This window comes from Natator depressus, chromosome 2 (genome assembly GCF_965152275.1).
Source record: "Natator depressus isolate rNatDep1 chromosome 2, rNatDep2.hap1, whole genome shotgun sequence".
In the NCBI taxonomy this organism is placed as follows: domain Eukaryota; kingdom Metazoa; phylum Chordata; order Testudines; family Cheloniidae; genus Natator; species Natator depressus.
Window position 1 is genome coordinate 37,956,031 of NC_134235.1, and position 15,251 is coordinate 37,971,281.

Sequence of the window (15,251 nt, forward strand, 5' to 3'; positions counted from 1 at the left end):
AAGATATGCTGTGATTGCTTTTGGCTGTGCCAGCTGTCCCAAACTTACCTGTGGGCGTGACGGCTGTGGTACTGAGTTCTGCTACCACTGTAAACAGATTTGGCATCCAAACCAGACCTGTGATGCTGCTCGCCAGGAAAGAGCCCATAGTCTACGCCTGAGAACAATTCGTTCTTCATCTATTAGTTACAGCCAGGAGTCCGGAGCAGCAGGTATGTATGATCGTGTGTCTCTGTAGAATGTCTTACTAGTACAGTTACGTGATTAATATCACCAAAGAAAGAAATATGTGATGACTTCATTAGCTCCAACACTCATTCTTTCTTCCTTTTTTTTTTTTTTTTGGTACCTGTTTCAGAACCATAAAACATTAATACAACTTTAGATTAACTTTAAAAAAAAAAAAAAGTGCTGGGGTTTTTTTTTTTTCCAATATGGGAAACTTTGGGTTTTTAGTAATGGTAAAATCATGAGGGTGTAGCGCTGATGGCTTCAATTGTTGCAAGCCTTTTTAGGGTTTTTAAATCTTGAGTTGTTTTATAGTTTAGAAGTGTAATCCTTCAGTGAACTTGCAGCCACGTATTCTTGAAACACTGCTGGCTGTCTGGAACCACTCTCCTCCCAATTGCATAGCTTCCACAGCTGAAACGCAATATTTTTCCCAGTGGGTGGAATTTTGACAAGGTTTAGAATACTGGTGTAAATAGACCTGAAAAAGCAAAATGATGATTGATTTTACCCAATACCCACACCCCGTATAAGAATGCACAAACTGTTACTCCACATGAGGGATATATCAAGGTAATTTCTGCTTGTCAATAAAGTGCTTCTGCATTGGCCAGCCAGAAATCAAATAACTCAGACATGTGAAAATTTAGTCTATTGCAACTGTTACTGAGTAAAAGGAAGGTTTGACTAATCAGAGGAGCAATGATCTGGTATCGCCAAGAGTTGCCTGTTTTGTCTGACACACACTTTGTCAAATTAGACTCTCTTGCTCGTTTATCTCTTCCCCAACCAACTCTTCTCTCTGACTGGACTAGTTAGACATATAGGGGGAAAGATTCTCTACAGTGTTCTGTGTCCAGTTATTCTCCCTGATTCTCTGACCTAACCCTAGCCTAGGGGCAGCTCTAACTTGTACAGTATGCATCTGGTCCCTTAGAGATTACATGCCAGTTGGGAATCGATAGCATGCACCATACTTTCGTCACTGCCTCTTCCTGTGCACCATGGTCTGTGGAGAGGATGGTGTAGGACAGGGGTGGGCAAACTTTTTGGCCTGAGGGCCACATTGGGGTTCCGAAACAGTGTGGAGGGCAAGGTAGGGAAGGCTGTGCATCCCCAAACAGCCTGACCTCTGCCCCCTGACTGCCCCCCTCAGAACCTCCCACCCATTCAACCCCCCCTGCTCCTTGTCCCCTGACTGCTCCCTCCCAGGACCCTCCACCCCTAACTGCCCCCCCCCCCCCGGGACCCCACCACCTATCCAACCCTTCCTGTCTCCTGACTGCCCCGACTCCTATCCACCTCCCCACCCCCTCACAGGCCCCCCAGGACTCCCACGCCTATCCAACCGCTCCCTGTCCCCTGACTTCCCCCAGGACCGCTGCCCCTTATCCAACTCCCCTGCTCACCGCCCCCTTACCATGCTGCTCAGAGCACCAGGACTGGCAGGTGTGCCGCCCAGCGGGAGCCAGCCACACCGTCGCTGGCGGCACAGTGAGCTGAGGCTGCGGGGGAGGGGGGACAGCAGGGAAGGGGCCAGGGGCTAGTCTCCCCGGCCAGCAGGACGGTCCGTCCCACGGGCCGTAGTTTGCCCACCTCTGGTGTAGGAGCTGGTTCTGCTGACTCTACACTTGTGGCAGACTCTCCCATGCTAGGTATGGTCTCCAGCAGAGGGAATCTGCAGGAGTTTTCCACTGCCCCATTTTCTCTATCGAAAGCCTACTGGACTGCACCTTTCTTCTGCACCAGCAAGTTATTTCTGACCAGCTAACCAGTGGGGCGTGCTTTACATAACTAATGTTGCTACACAGGGGGTGATTTATGTTGCTATGGTGAATTGCTTGTCCTGTAATTCTGAATCAGAGTAGCAGTCTGGGAAATAGTCCAGAAATTGCAACAGAAAGAGTCTTGTCAGTATGCCATATCTTGTCTTTCCTATCATTAAGGTTACTCTTTGGGAAACTTTCATTTTTAAACTTGTCAGTGACAGAAATAAACCCTTAACGATATTTTCAGTATTAAGCTCAGTTAATAGTATTAGAAAGATTCTGATTTGTCTGTTTCTGTAACAAATATAAATTTATCTGGTTTGGGGAGAAAGAGCCATTAAGGGGAGGCCATGGAGTGGAGTTAAGAGCAGAGGAGTGAAAAAGAGAACAAAAAATATGGAATATTGAAGGTGAAATGCATATTAAGTGTGAGGAAGAAATAAGGCTTAGGACTCAGGAGTGAAGATTACAGAAGTATGAAATGTGGAGAGGATTATATGCAAAGACTGCCTGTCATTATTCATGTTTATTATTTTGTCTGTTTAATATCTAACTTATGTTTTATTGACTTCGAAAATCTGTGTGTGTGTGTGAAGCTATTGATGTATCTAAATGTGATATATTTTAATTTGTTGTGATTAGTTCTAGTTTATTGATAGTTTGAAAGGGTCATGACTTAAAAACCACCTGCAATTAAGGATTTAGTAAAGCATGTTTATAAATAAGATTTAGATATGTCTGTGTCAGAACTACTGTGATCAGTCAAATCTCATAAGTATTTCTTGTCTGCATTTAGATAAATTTCACTTTTTCATAGAAATAGTATGATCTTCATGTTTCATTTTAAACAGCTGATGATATAAAGCCATGCCCACGTTGTGCTGCTTACATAATAAAAATGAATGATGGAAGCTGCAACCACATGACTTGTGCTGTATGTGGTTGTGAATTCTGTTGGCTATGCATGAAAGAGATCTCGGATTTGCATTATTTAAGGTATGTTTAGGAAAAAATCTTTATAGCTATAGATTATCTAAGACAAATATTTTCTCATTTTGTACATTCAGCATTTTACCTACATCCTGTTTCCTGATTTTTCATTACTTTGCTTTTCCCTGTTTTGACTTCTTGTTTAACTTCAGGAGTGACTGGAGTGTTTATACTAGTGCAGACTGATTTAAAGTTCTGCTTGGATGAATAAATGTTCTGTGCTAAAATATCTAGGGCCAGGTTGTCCAGTCAACCAAAGGCTGTCTTGTGTCTCAGCAGAGTAGAGAATTATCCTTTAGTGTTTATGTATGAGAAATTGAATATTTTTTTTTCATTTAGGTCCTTAAAATAGTCACTTCATCTTATTTCAGAAAATTAAAAATCAAATGTTCTCTCACTTTGTTTCAAGCTCAGAAAGATGGATGCAGTACATACTTAGTGTGACCAAATGAAATGGTGTAGATGTTCACAATAGCTACTTTTACTGCAGTTCTAGTGTTGATTATTTATTTCAAGTGTTAACGTGATATAACTGTAAGTTATAGTTTCCATGTGAAAGTGATAACTTGTGTTAGCACTGAGCAGCACAAGACATTATGTGGTATGATTCATAGTGCCTTTCAAAGGACATTGGAGCATCTGAAAGGTCTGAAGAAATAGTTTTTAAACACTCAGTCACCATCGGTGTAACATGAATTTTATTAGATATTGTTATGTCTTTAAGTAACTTATCATTGGCTCATTTCTAAGCAGTTGTTTGTGTTTGTTTACAATTAATTTCTATTAGCCCATCAGGTTGTACATTTTGGGGAAAGAAACCATGGAGCCGTAAGAAGAAGATACTGTGGCAACTGGGAACACTTGTTGGAGCTCCAGTAGGAATTGCTTTAATAGCCGGCATTGCTATTCCTGCTATGATTATTGGAATCCCTGTGTATGTGGGGCGTAAGGTAAAGTGCACTGTGCTGCTTACCTTGCTTCTGTTTTGAAATGCAACACTCTTGATCATGTACACTGGTGTACTTTCAGTTGGCTCTGTTCACTATTCCTTCCCAAATAGGTTCAGACATAACTTGAAAAATGGTTAGCATCCTCATTTTATTTGTGAGGGGCCATGTTTTTCAAAATGTGGCTCTTCCGTTTGCACACACAAAGCCCAAAATATTTAAAAATTGATTCCTATAATTTGGCCTATAAATCCTTACTTAGGCACCTAAATAAGTGGCCTGATTTTTAAAAGTCCTGAGTTTCCAACCTCCCTAACCCTACTCAGATCTGGACAATAGAAGAGGAAAAGGTGGTAAAAAAAAAATAAATTCTTAGCTTTTCCCTCTGGATCCCGAGCAAGAAAGAAGCCATTGACATATTAGTTGAAAATCCTACTATATACATATGCATATGCCCACACATTTCTGTGTTTGTACTTAATGGCTTCCAAATTCATTAAGTTACTAGGGTATATACATTTACTGATCACCAAGTGCAACTATCCACAGCTAAACGCAGTGTTTTTTGTTGATGTGGGAATAGACAAGGAATTAACACATTAACCAGTAAGTAGTTGGTATCTTTCCTCCAACAATAAGGACTACTACTAGGAGTACTAGTGCAAAGCAAATAACAAATAGCAGATAAAATTATTCTTGTGTGTTTGTTCTATCTTTTCCAAGTTTTGTAATTCAGGGTCAAAAAGTAAGTTATCCAAAGACCTTTGAAATGCTGTTTTTTTGAAGTGTTAAGATGCCAGATCTTTCACTTGAGTTACGCTATCCTGAACTTCTTAAATCCTAAGGTTATTTTATGTTGTTTTATCAACTTGAACTCGTGGTGCCATTGACTAGTCCACGCTTGCATCTGCCAGTCTGCCTCTTGGTGGTCCAAGAAATTGTCATTCCTTTCCTTTGCCTCTGCCCAGGTTCTGATGTTGGTCTGGAGTTGTGGAGATTCATCTCTGCCAGGCCCCTCCTTTTTCAGTCCGTTCTCTCCAGTAAATTTTCTCACTTTCTGCTTCTGTTGCTTTAAAAAATAATCCACACTATTCCCTCATGTTTTAGCATGCTTGCTGGGTCCTGGCAAAAGAGAAGAACAATAGCGATAGTTGAATTTACATACAAATTACTAATAGCTTCTCCCTCTCTCTCTTTGATCTTATAACACCCAGATCACCTAAGCACCACACATATATAAATGAATTGACCTTTACAACAGCCCTTTGAGGTAGAGAAGTATTGTCCCTTTACATCACAGCCTAACCTGAAGAGTAACATCAAAAAAGGGACGGCTTATTTCCAAGAACAATAGGGAAGTGTTAGTACCATTATACAAGGCACTAGTGAGCCCTCATCTGGAATACTGTCTCTCCCATGTTTAAGAAAGATGAATTCAAATTTGAACAGGTGCAGAGAAAGGCTACTAGGATGATCTGAGGAATGGAAAGCCTACCTTATGAGAAGAAACTCAAGAGCTTGGCTTGTTTAGCCTAACCAAAAGCAGGCTTTGGGGAGATATGATTGCTCTCTAAAAATATGTCAGAGGGATAAATACCTGGGAGGGAAGAGGAGTTACTTAAGTTAAGGATCAGTGTGGGGACAAGAACAAATGGATATAAACTGGTGATCAACACGTTTAGGCTTCAAATTAGATGAAGGTTTCTAACTATCAGAGGACTGAAGTTCTGGAACAGCCTTCTGTGGGGAGCAGTGGAGGTGAAATACCTAACTGGCTTTAAGGCTGAGCTTGATAAGTTTACTGAGTGGGATGGTATGATGGGACTCCCTACAATAGCATGTAGCTGATCTGTGACTTCTAGCAGCAAATATTTCCAACAGCCAGTGATGGGACACTAGATGGGGAAAGCTCTGAGTTACTACAGAGAATTCTTTCCCAGGTATCTGGCTGCTGGGTCTTACCCACATGCACAGGGTCTAACTGATCGCCCTATTTGGGATCATGAAGAAATCTTCTCCTGAGTCAGATTGGCAAAGACTCTGGGAGGGGGTAGGGTCACTTGCAGGTTTAAACTCGTGTAAATAGTGGATTCTCTGTAACTTGAAGTCTTCAGATCATGATTTGAGGGCTTAAGTAACTTGGCCAAAGGTTATGGGTCTATCACAGGAGTGGGTGGGTGGGTTGGTTCTGTGGCCTGCAACGTGCAGGAGGTCAGACTGGGTGATCGTGATGGTCTGGTCCCTTCTGACCTTAGTCTATGACCTTGTCCACACTATAAGTTACTTCAGTATAACTTACGTTGCTCAGGGATGTGTCTAATCCACACTCCTGAGCAAAGGAAGTTATACCGATCTAAGCACTGGTGTGGACAGCGCTATGTCAGTGAAAGAGCTTCTCCCACTGACACATCTACTGTCTCTAGTAGAGGCAGGAGTTACTGAGCCACAGGGAGAGCTCTCTCCTGTTGTCTTAGAGCATCTCCGCCACAAGTGCTACAGCGGAGCAGCTGCACCAAGGTGCTGTAGTGTAGACGTAGCCTATGAGTCCACGTCTAATTCCTGACCCTAAGAGCTATGGAGGGGGCTTGCTAGCCAAGTTTTGTGCAACAGTGGTCACCAAGACTTTGCAAATTCATGTAAGATTGGTGCAGACAAGCAATTTGGCCTGGCAAATTTCTGATGTCCTAAGGGGAGCAGACCATAAATAAGGGGTTTGGCCCTGCAAACCCCACATAGGTAAGAGAGCAGTAAGACCCATAGGGCTGAACTACCTCTGCCTTCAAACTCGTCTCAAGTGGGGACAAGGGCACTGGAACAATTCCTGCCCTCCTCCTTCTCAGTTGAACCTTGGTAAAGGCTACGCTGCTGAAACCCCTTCTCATGTCCCACTTTATTAAAACTATATGGAAAAATAAGTTATTAACTTAACAAGATTTTGCCATTGCTTAATATTTAATAAAGGTGATTGAAAGGAAGAAACTGTGATTTATCCCTCCTTTTTTAAGTTGATTGCAGCTACAAAAATAATATGTAAAAGGCAAAGAATACATGGTGTGGCAGTCTGTTCACCCCTCGTACAGGACTATGATAATTTTATACAAAGTATTCCTTGTGAGAGATCATTTGAAAACTCATAATTTGCTGACCACTAGTGTCCTGGTAAAATATGTGTGGCAGCATTGTATGTAAAGTTATAAGATTCTACTGTATGACATTACTGAGGCATATTCACAGTTTGTGCCTATTTCTGGTAACTTGTTTCTCAAATGCAAACTGATGCCTCAGCCAGGTATCAACAAAATCAAATGGAATATCCCCTGATCAAGCGGCCGTTCTTTGGCAGGAAAAAGGGTGTAAGCAAGGATTTTACGTATTGGCCAAAAAAAAAAAAGCTGGAAGTTTCTGTCCTATGGACTTTCTGTCTCATGAACCTCAGCTGGAGATGATTTTCTATGAAAAGTACAAAGACTGGGGAACAGAAGCCCCAAATTGTCTCTCCTTTCATCTCTACTCATGGTATCAACAATACTTGAAGGACAAAGAAAGCATCATTGGACTGGGGAGGGATCCTGGCTGAAAGATTCAGCCAGTAAGACTCCAGTAGTAAGAAGAGACCTTTTGCTTTGAATTCACTTAGCTTGTTAAGTTAGGTATTAGTTGTGGTTTTACTTTTTATTTCATTGTAACCAATTCTGACTTTTATGCCTCACTAGTTATAATCACTTAAAATCTACCTTTCTGTAGTTGTTAAATTTGTTTTATTGTTTTATCTAAACCAGTGTGTGTTTGGATTCAAGTGTTTGGGAAACTTCATTAGGGATAACAAGATTTGTGCGCATAAATTTTAGGACTGTTAATTAATCGCAGTTAACTCACATGGTTAACTCAAAAAATTAATCACGATTAAAAAAATTAATTGTAGTTTTAATTGCACTCTTAAACAATAGAATACCAGTTGAAATTTATTAAACATTTGTGGATATTTTTCTGCTTTTTTAAATATATTGATTTTAATTACAACAGAGAATACAAAGTGTACGTTACTCACTTTATATTATTTTTGTTACAAATATTTGCATGTAAAAATGATAAATAAAAAATATTTTTCAGTTCAGCTCATACAAATACTGTAGTGCAATCTCTATCATGAAAATACAACTTACAAATGTAGATTTTGTTGTTGTTGTTACATAACTGCACTCAAAAACAAAGCAATGTAAAACTTTAGATTCTACAAGTACACTCAGTCCTACTTTTTGTTCAGCCAATCACTAAGATAAACAAGTTTGTTTACATTTACAGGAGGTAATACTGCCTCCTTCTTATTTACAATGTCACCTGACAGTGAGAACAGATGTTTGCATTGCACTTTTGTAGCAGGCATTGCAAAGTATTTACATACCGGATATGCTGAACATTCATATGCCCCTTCATGCTTCGGCCACCATTCCAGAGGACATGCTTCTATGCTGATGATGCTCGTTTTAAAAAAAAAAATGCATTAAATAAATTTGTGACTAAACTCCTCAAGGGGAGAATTGTGTCTTCTGTTCTGTTTTACCCTCATTCTGCCATTTACTTAATGTTTTAGCAGTCTCAGATGATGACCCAGTGCATGTTGTTTGTTTTAAGAATACTTTCACTGCAGATTTGACAAAACCCAAAGAAAGTACCAATGTGATATTTCTAAAGATAGCTACAGCACTTGACCCAAGGTTTAAAAATCTGAAGTGCCTTCCAAAATCTGAAAGGGATGAGGTGTGGAGCATGCTTTCAGAAGTCTTAAAAGAGCAACACTCCGATGCAGAAACTACAGAACCTGAATCACCAAAAAAGAAAATCAATCTTCTGTTTATGGCATCTGACTCAGATGATGAAAATGAACATCTGTCGGTCTTCACTGCTTTGGATCGTTATCAAGCAGAACCCGTCATCTGGAATGGTGGTCGAAGCATGAAGGGACATATGAATCTTTACCGCATCTGACATGTAAATATCTTGCAATACCTGCTACAACAGTGCCATGCGAACACCTGTTCTCACTTTCAGGTGACATAAACAAGAAGCAGGCAACATTATCTCCTGCAAATGTAAACAGACTTGTTTGTCTGAGTAACTGGCAGAATAAGAAGTAGGACTGAGTGGACTTGTAAGCTCTAAAGTTTTACATTGTTTTGTTTTTGAATGCAGGTTTTTTTTGTACATAATTTTACATTTGTAAGTTCAACTTTCACAATAAAGAGATTGCACGACAGTACTTGTATTAGGTGAATTGAAAAACACTTTCTTTTGTGTTTTACAGTGCAAATATTTGTGTAAAAATAAATATAAAGTGAGCGCTGTACACTTTGTATTCTGTGTTGTAATTAAAATCAATATATTTGAAAATGTATAAGACACCCAAAAATGTTTAAATAAATGGTATTCTCTTATTGTTTAATAGCGTGATTAATCGCAATTAATTTTTTTAATCACTTGACAGCCTTAATAATTTTCTATTAATGAAATGATGGACTTTATATGAGCTTGTATTGTCCAGAAGGGTGCTGGGCTGTAGAAGACGCACATTTCTAGGGGGAAGTCTGGGACAAGAGTTTGCTGGTGTTGCCCTGCAGTATAATTGATGAGTGGCTGGTTATAGCACTCATACTGTGTAGCTGGAAGTGATTTACATGCTAGTGGCTATGTGTGGGCAAACCAGGAGTAGTTGCTCTCACAGCAAAGCAGTGTAAAAGGCACCTCAGGTTGGAGAATTGAGGGGACACAGCTGTCTCAGTCCAGATTGTACCCTGGGGATGCCTGAGTGGCGCAGCAAGGAGCAGGGTACCTGCACAGCTTGTTGTTTTGAGTGAAGTTTACATTTTAAGCACTGGAACAGCAATTTTAAGTTAGTCTCATGTGTGGTGGCTAGAAACAGTCCAAGGAGGCATAGTTCGTTGTTTTCTGTTTGCTTATTTCAGGTAAGGGAAATGGAAACAGTGAAGTATAAAAATGAGCAAAAGTGAAACAATTACAAAGTTGAAGCTGGCTAGAGTGGAGGCAGCAGAAGAAGAGAGAACGGCCATATTGAATGTGGAAAGCAGAGATGAGACTGAAAGAAGCAGCTGCTGCATGGGAAGCTGAAGAAGCCACCCATAGAAGAGCGATGGAGCTTAATGAACAGGAAGCTGAACCCCTTAAGCGAGCTATGGAGCTGAGACAAGAATTTGAGGAGAAGGAGAGGAAATATAATCTGGAGCTGATAGAAAAGCATGGGAAGATCCCAGAGTCACCAACATCTCCCATCACTTGAGGAATCCATGGCTGGGACCAGCTGTGTCCTACATACAGAAAGACAGGCTGCACTAAGGAATACTTCACCACTTTTGAAAATCTATGTCAAATTCTTAAGATTTCTGAGGACAAGAAAATCCCCACACTGGTTGCATAACTGTCTGGTAAATTTTTGAATGTATTTAATGAACTGCCAGTTCAGGAAGCTGTGATGTATTCTTAATTTAAAGAATCTGTTTTACAAAGATTTCAAATCACCCCTGAAGTGTATAGGGTGAAATTTAGAAATCTTAACAGCAGTATTGGCATGAGTCATAGTGAATATCCCTTTGAATGATGATGCACAGAAAAAATTTGCTTTCATCCCTGATACAGACTCTGAATTCTCAGTGTTACTGTTTGGTTTAATTAATGCTGGGGCCATGTTCCGGAGTCTGGTGAATGAAGTGTTAAATGATTTACAGAACTTTGCAAGAGCATATGTGGATGACATTGCAAGAGGGGAGATATGACCCGTCTGTATGTTCACCCCTTTGTACAAAATTTATCATAGTTTTGTAAAAGTACGCCTTGTGTGATATCATTTGAAAACTTATAATTTGCTGATCATTAATGTCCTGGTAAAATGTGTGGCAACATTGTATGTAAACTTAGAAGATTCTACTGTATGATGTTATTCAGACATATTCTAAGTTTAGAGAAGCCAGCACAAACCGGTTCCTCAAAAACAAAAGGCAAACTGATGCCTCAGCCACGTATCAACAAAATCAAATAGACTATCACCTGGATAAGCGGCCATTCTTTGGCAGGAAAAAGGATGTGGGCAAGGAATTTACATCTTGGCAAAAAACCCCCAAAAAACCCCAAACAGCTGGAAGTTTCCATCCCACAGACTTTCTGTCTCCTGAACCTAAGCTGGAGATGATTTTCTAAGAAAAGTATAAAGAATGGGGAACAGAAGCCCCAGATCATTTCTCCCTTCATCTCTACTCATGGCATCAACAACACTTGAAGGACAAAGGAAGCATCATTGGGGGCGGGGGACGTGGAATCCTGGCTGAAAGATTCAGCCAGTAAGACTGCTAGAACATGGTGAGAGAGACCTTTTGCTTTGAATTCACTTAGCTTGTTAAGATTCTGACTTTTATGCCTCATTACTTGTAATCACTTAAAATCTTTCTGTAGTTAATAAACTTTTTTCATTGTTTTATCTAAACCAGTGTTTGTTTGAACTGAAAACTTTGGGAAACTTCAGTTTGGATGACAAGATTTGTGCATATAATTTTTGATTAATGAAATGATGGATTTTATATGAGCTTGTATTGTCCAGGAGGGTGTTGCGCAGTACCAAACGCACATTTTGGGGGGAAAGTGTGGGACTGGGAGTTTGCTGGTGTTGCCCTGCAGTGTAATTCATTGGTGGCTGGCTATATCACTCATACAGTATAGCTGGGAGTGATTTACAGGCTAGAGGCTGTGTGTGGGCAGACCACGAGTGGTTGCTTTCATAGCGAAGTAGTGTAAAAGGCACCCAGGTTGGAGAATTAAGGGGATGCAGCTGTTCATCCATCTGGATAGTACCCTGTGGAATGTCACGCATGGGGATTATAGGGACTTCTAATACTTATGCTTTCTTTTTTTAAATTGTATAAATTAATGTAAAATCACTAAGAAAGATGTATTATTTAATGTCCTTCTTTGAGAGGCTAACTTTTAAGGAGTATATAAGGATTTAAATTAATAGTATATAGTCTCTAGCTGAGAGCACACAACAGACTGCTCTATAGCAGAACAGAGCCAAAACTATTTACATTATGTTATGTGCAGTGTATCCTGAAACCCTCCTCTTTCTTCTTCCCTCAAGATCCACAATCGGTATGAAGGCAAAGACATTTCGAAACACAAACGGAACTTGGCTATTGCAGGTGGTGTAACCTTGTCTGTAATAGTTTCTCCAGTTGTAGCTGCAGTAACTGTAGGTAAGCAAATACCACCACTGCATGAGAGTAGTACCTTGCAACCAAGCATTTGAGAAGACTTGTACAGACTCTCATTAATAAATGACCCTCAGTGAATTAGGAGGTATTAGCTTCATTTTATAGATATGGAAATGGAGGGATAAAAAAGTTGAGGTTTGCCCCAGATTACACGGTAAATTGCACTGGAGCAGAGACCAGTGTCAAGACGTTAGAGAGGCTGCATCTAAATGAAAAATTATAAAAAACGTCTTTAATCTTGTAATTTTCATGTTGAACTTGTTTTCAGATTTTCATAATCTAACTTTTTTTTTCTTTAAAAAGAAAATATAATTTAAAACTGCTTTTAAAAGGTACTCTAAAAATGGCACCATGGGGTCCTTATGTGTGTGCCAGTGATTCCAGAGCAAATTTGCTCAATTTGGAATTTTGAAATTTTTTAATAATTCTTTAATATCTGACACTGCAAGCTCAAATTTGGTCTTCAGGAGACAAACTGGGTTCTTTCCTTCTCTCACTGAGGTTTGCATTGAAGAAAAGTAGGGTTGCAGCTGGTGTCACCCTCAGCATATTCCTGAACCAGAGCTGTGTAGGACAGACGCCCCTAATGCTGTGGGTACTGGGCGTGGCTACAGCCTCTTTGCCCTCCCACCCAACAGCTATTCCTCCATGAGGGGAGGGGAAACTGCAGAGAGGAGCCAGCCGGAAACTCCAGCCAGTAGGAGCAGAAGCAGCCAAAGCAGGGACTTCTGGACAGAACTCTCTCTGTCTACAGTTCTGTATGGACTTCCTCTGCCTTTTGCTTATTGGCTTTCTGCTCCAACCCTCCCCTTACCTTTGCCACAGTCTCTTCATCCCAGCCTCACTCCATACCTACCCTCTTACTGTCTTCTCCCCCACTCTGTCCATCTCACTTCCCTTCCCTTTTCTTTCCATCTAGCTTCCTCTTCCCCCCATCCCCCAAGTAAATCCACCCAACAAACAAAACAAATATCGTGGAATGCTGTTTGCTGCCATCACATTGTTCACTCTGCTTGTGTGTTCTACCCCTTCCACCCAGCCTGTGCCTGTCTTATTTGTTTAGGTTGTAAACTCTTCAGGGCAAGGACTGTCTACTCTGTGTTTGTGCAGTGCCTAGCATAATGGGGACCCAGTCTTGATTGGCCCTTAGGCACTACTGTAATAAACATTATTATTAATAATAATAATAATTAATAATACAATCAATGGTACCTTTGGCTGTATAGGGGAAAAAAGAACCCAGTTTGTGTCTCAGATCCTAATACAGGTTTGCAGGGCTAGCAATTGGGAGGGAAAAAAAGTCTGTCTTCTACTTAGGCATCCATTGGCCTGGACTTCACTCATGGGTTACAGCTCTTCATTACTCCTTCACAGAGGTAACAGCAGGGTTTTTTTCCCCACTCCTTTTACTTTTGGTTGCCTCTTTGGGCCTGCTGCACCACCACACTCTTACCCTAGTTTACTTTGCCTTCGAGAGAGTAGCTTGAGGCACACTGCTCTCCACAGTAGAGATCCTGAGTGTGAGTTTCCAGTGAATTGGATTTTCAGTAATTGGAACCTATTGACCTTCCTTTTAGGGCAGACTGAAGAGCCTCTGTACTGCATCTGTATTGCAGCTGCTTTGCTCCATTTGGGTCAGTTTGGCCTGGCACAGCCTCCCATTTTACTGCACCTTTCACAGGCTTCCATCAGCAAAACAGCAGAATAGTCTAGTGCATAGTGTTAGAGATCTTGGGCCAAATGATTAGCCCCTACAGTGTGTGGGAAATGATGCTCTGTTTGTATGAGTGCAGCCTAGCCCAGACTGCCTTTTTACTACACGTTTCACTGGCTTTGCTCATCAGTTTTCTCTTTTCATTTGTAAACTGAGATACATAAACCCCATAATGACACTTTCTTAAGGGCTGATCTTACCTCCGTTGAAGTCAGTAGCAAAGCTTTCTCTGACTTCAGTAGGAGCAGGATCAAGCCCTTAATTACACTGGCAGTAGTAGGCATTTCTGGTTTTAAAGATACTTGAAATAGTTCCATTCTCTCACGTCAGAAAAGTTTTTAATATCCTTTGACAAAGCTTATTAAATCCGATAAGTGTAATATATATATTGGTAATGGACATAGTGTACTTGTCTGCTCATCCAATACTATACTCCTCTTTGTCTCCCATTGTTGGTAGGAGAACCTTCTTTGCGTGATGATGCCAAAAGGGCAGTGCGCATGCACGCCATGTGCTGGAGTCGGAAAGTTTTCATAGCAGTGCCCATTGATCCACATGCATGCAATGCGTCCCCCTTGTGCTTTCAGTCAAGGCTATAATAGGGTATATGGGTCAATGCCACTCCAGTTCCCTCCTCTTTTGCTATCTGGAACAGCTTTCATGTTTCACTCCACCTTAGTGATTTGCCATCTGTTCTCAAAGCTCACTTGAAAACCATGTATTTTCTTAATTCCTTTCTCTTCGTCTGTAGACTTATTTTAACTGTGCATTATTAAATAATATAGTTACAAAACCTGGGATAGTTTAATAAAAGGTGCTGAAGCAAATAATGATATTGAATGAAAAGCTCTATATTTTCCTTTGTAGGTATTGGTGTTCCTATTATGTTGGCTTATGTGTATGGAGTTGTTCCAATCTCCCTCTGTCGCAGTGGAGGCTGTGGGGTGTCTGCAGGCAATGGAAAGGGTGTCAGGATAGAATTTGATGATGAAAATGATATAAATGTTGGTGGAACAAATGCAGCAGTAGGTAAGAGAATTCAGTATTTTTTTTTTCCTGTAAATTTAGTGTTTTGTAATAGTTGCCACATTTGAAAGCCTAGGACACTGAAGATCTTTCTTTGCAGAAGAGCTACCGTGCAGGTAACAACAATGCAAGTTGCCTCATGCTGCCTTACCTATGTGCCTAAACTGCATGTTAAAGGACCCATCTCCAGCAATAAGGGTAGTTTTCGTGCCATGATGTTTTTTTGTACTACAGGTGCCTGGGACGTGGACTGAGCCCACTACCCTTCTGTCTTATGTTCTGTTCTGTATAGGTTGTTAATCAACCC

The 15,251-nt window shown here is 40.6% G+C and overlaps 1 protein-coding gene across 7 annotated transcripts in view; it reads left to right on the forward strand.

The window, feature by feature from the left end:
* RNF19A (ring finger protein 19A, RBR E3 ubiquitin protein ligase) overlaps positions 1-15,251 on the forward strand; it is a 94,074-nt gene that overhangs the window by 63,592 nt on the left and 15,231 nt on the right. For all 7 annotated transcript variants that reach the window (XM_074944035.1, XM_074944036.1, XM_074944040.1 and 4 more), the window contains 5 exons: positions 4-212; positions 2,849-2,993; positions 3,775-3,937; positions 12,072-12,186; positions 14,786-14,947. In XM_074944035.1, coding sequence (XP_074800136.1) covers positions 4-212; positions 2,849-2,993; positions 3,775-3,937; positions 12,072-12,186; positions 14,786-14,947 — 794 coding nt within the window. The remainder of the gene's footprint in view (positions 1-3; positions 213-2,848; positions 2,994-3,774; positions 3,938-12,071; positions 12,187-14,785; positions 14,948-15,251) is intronic.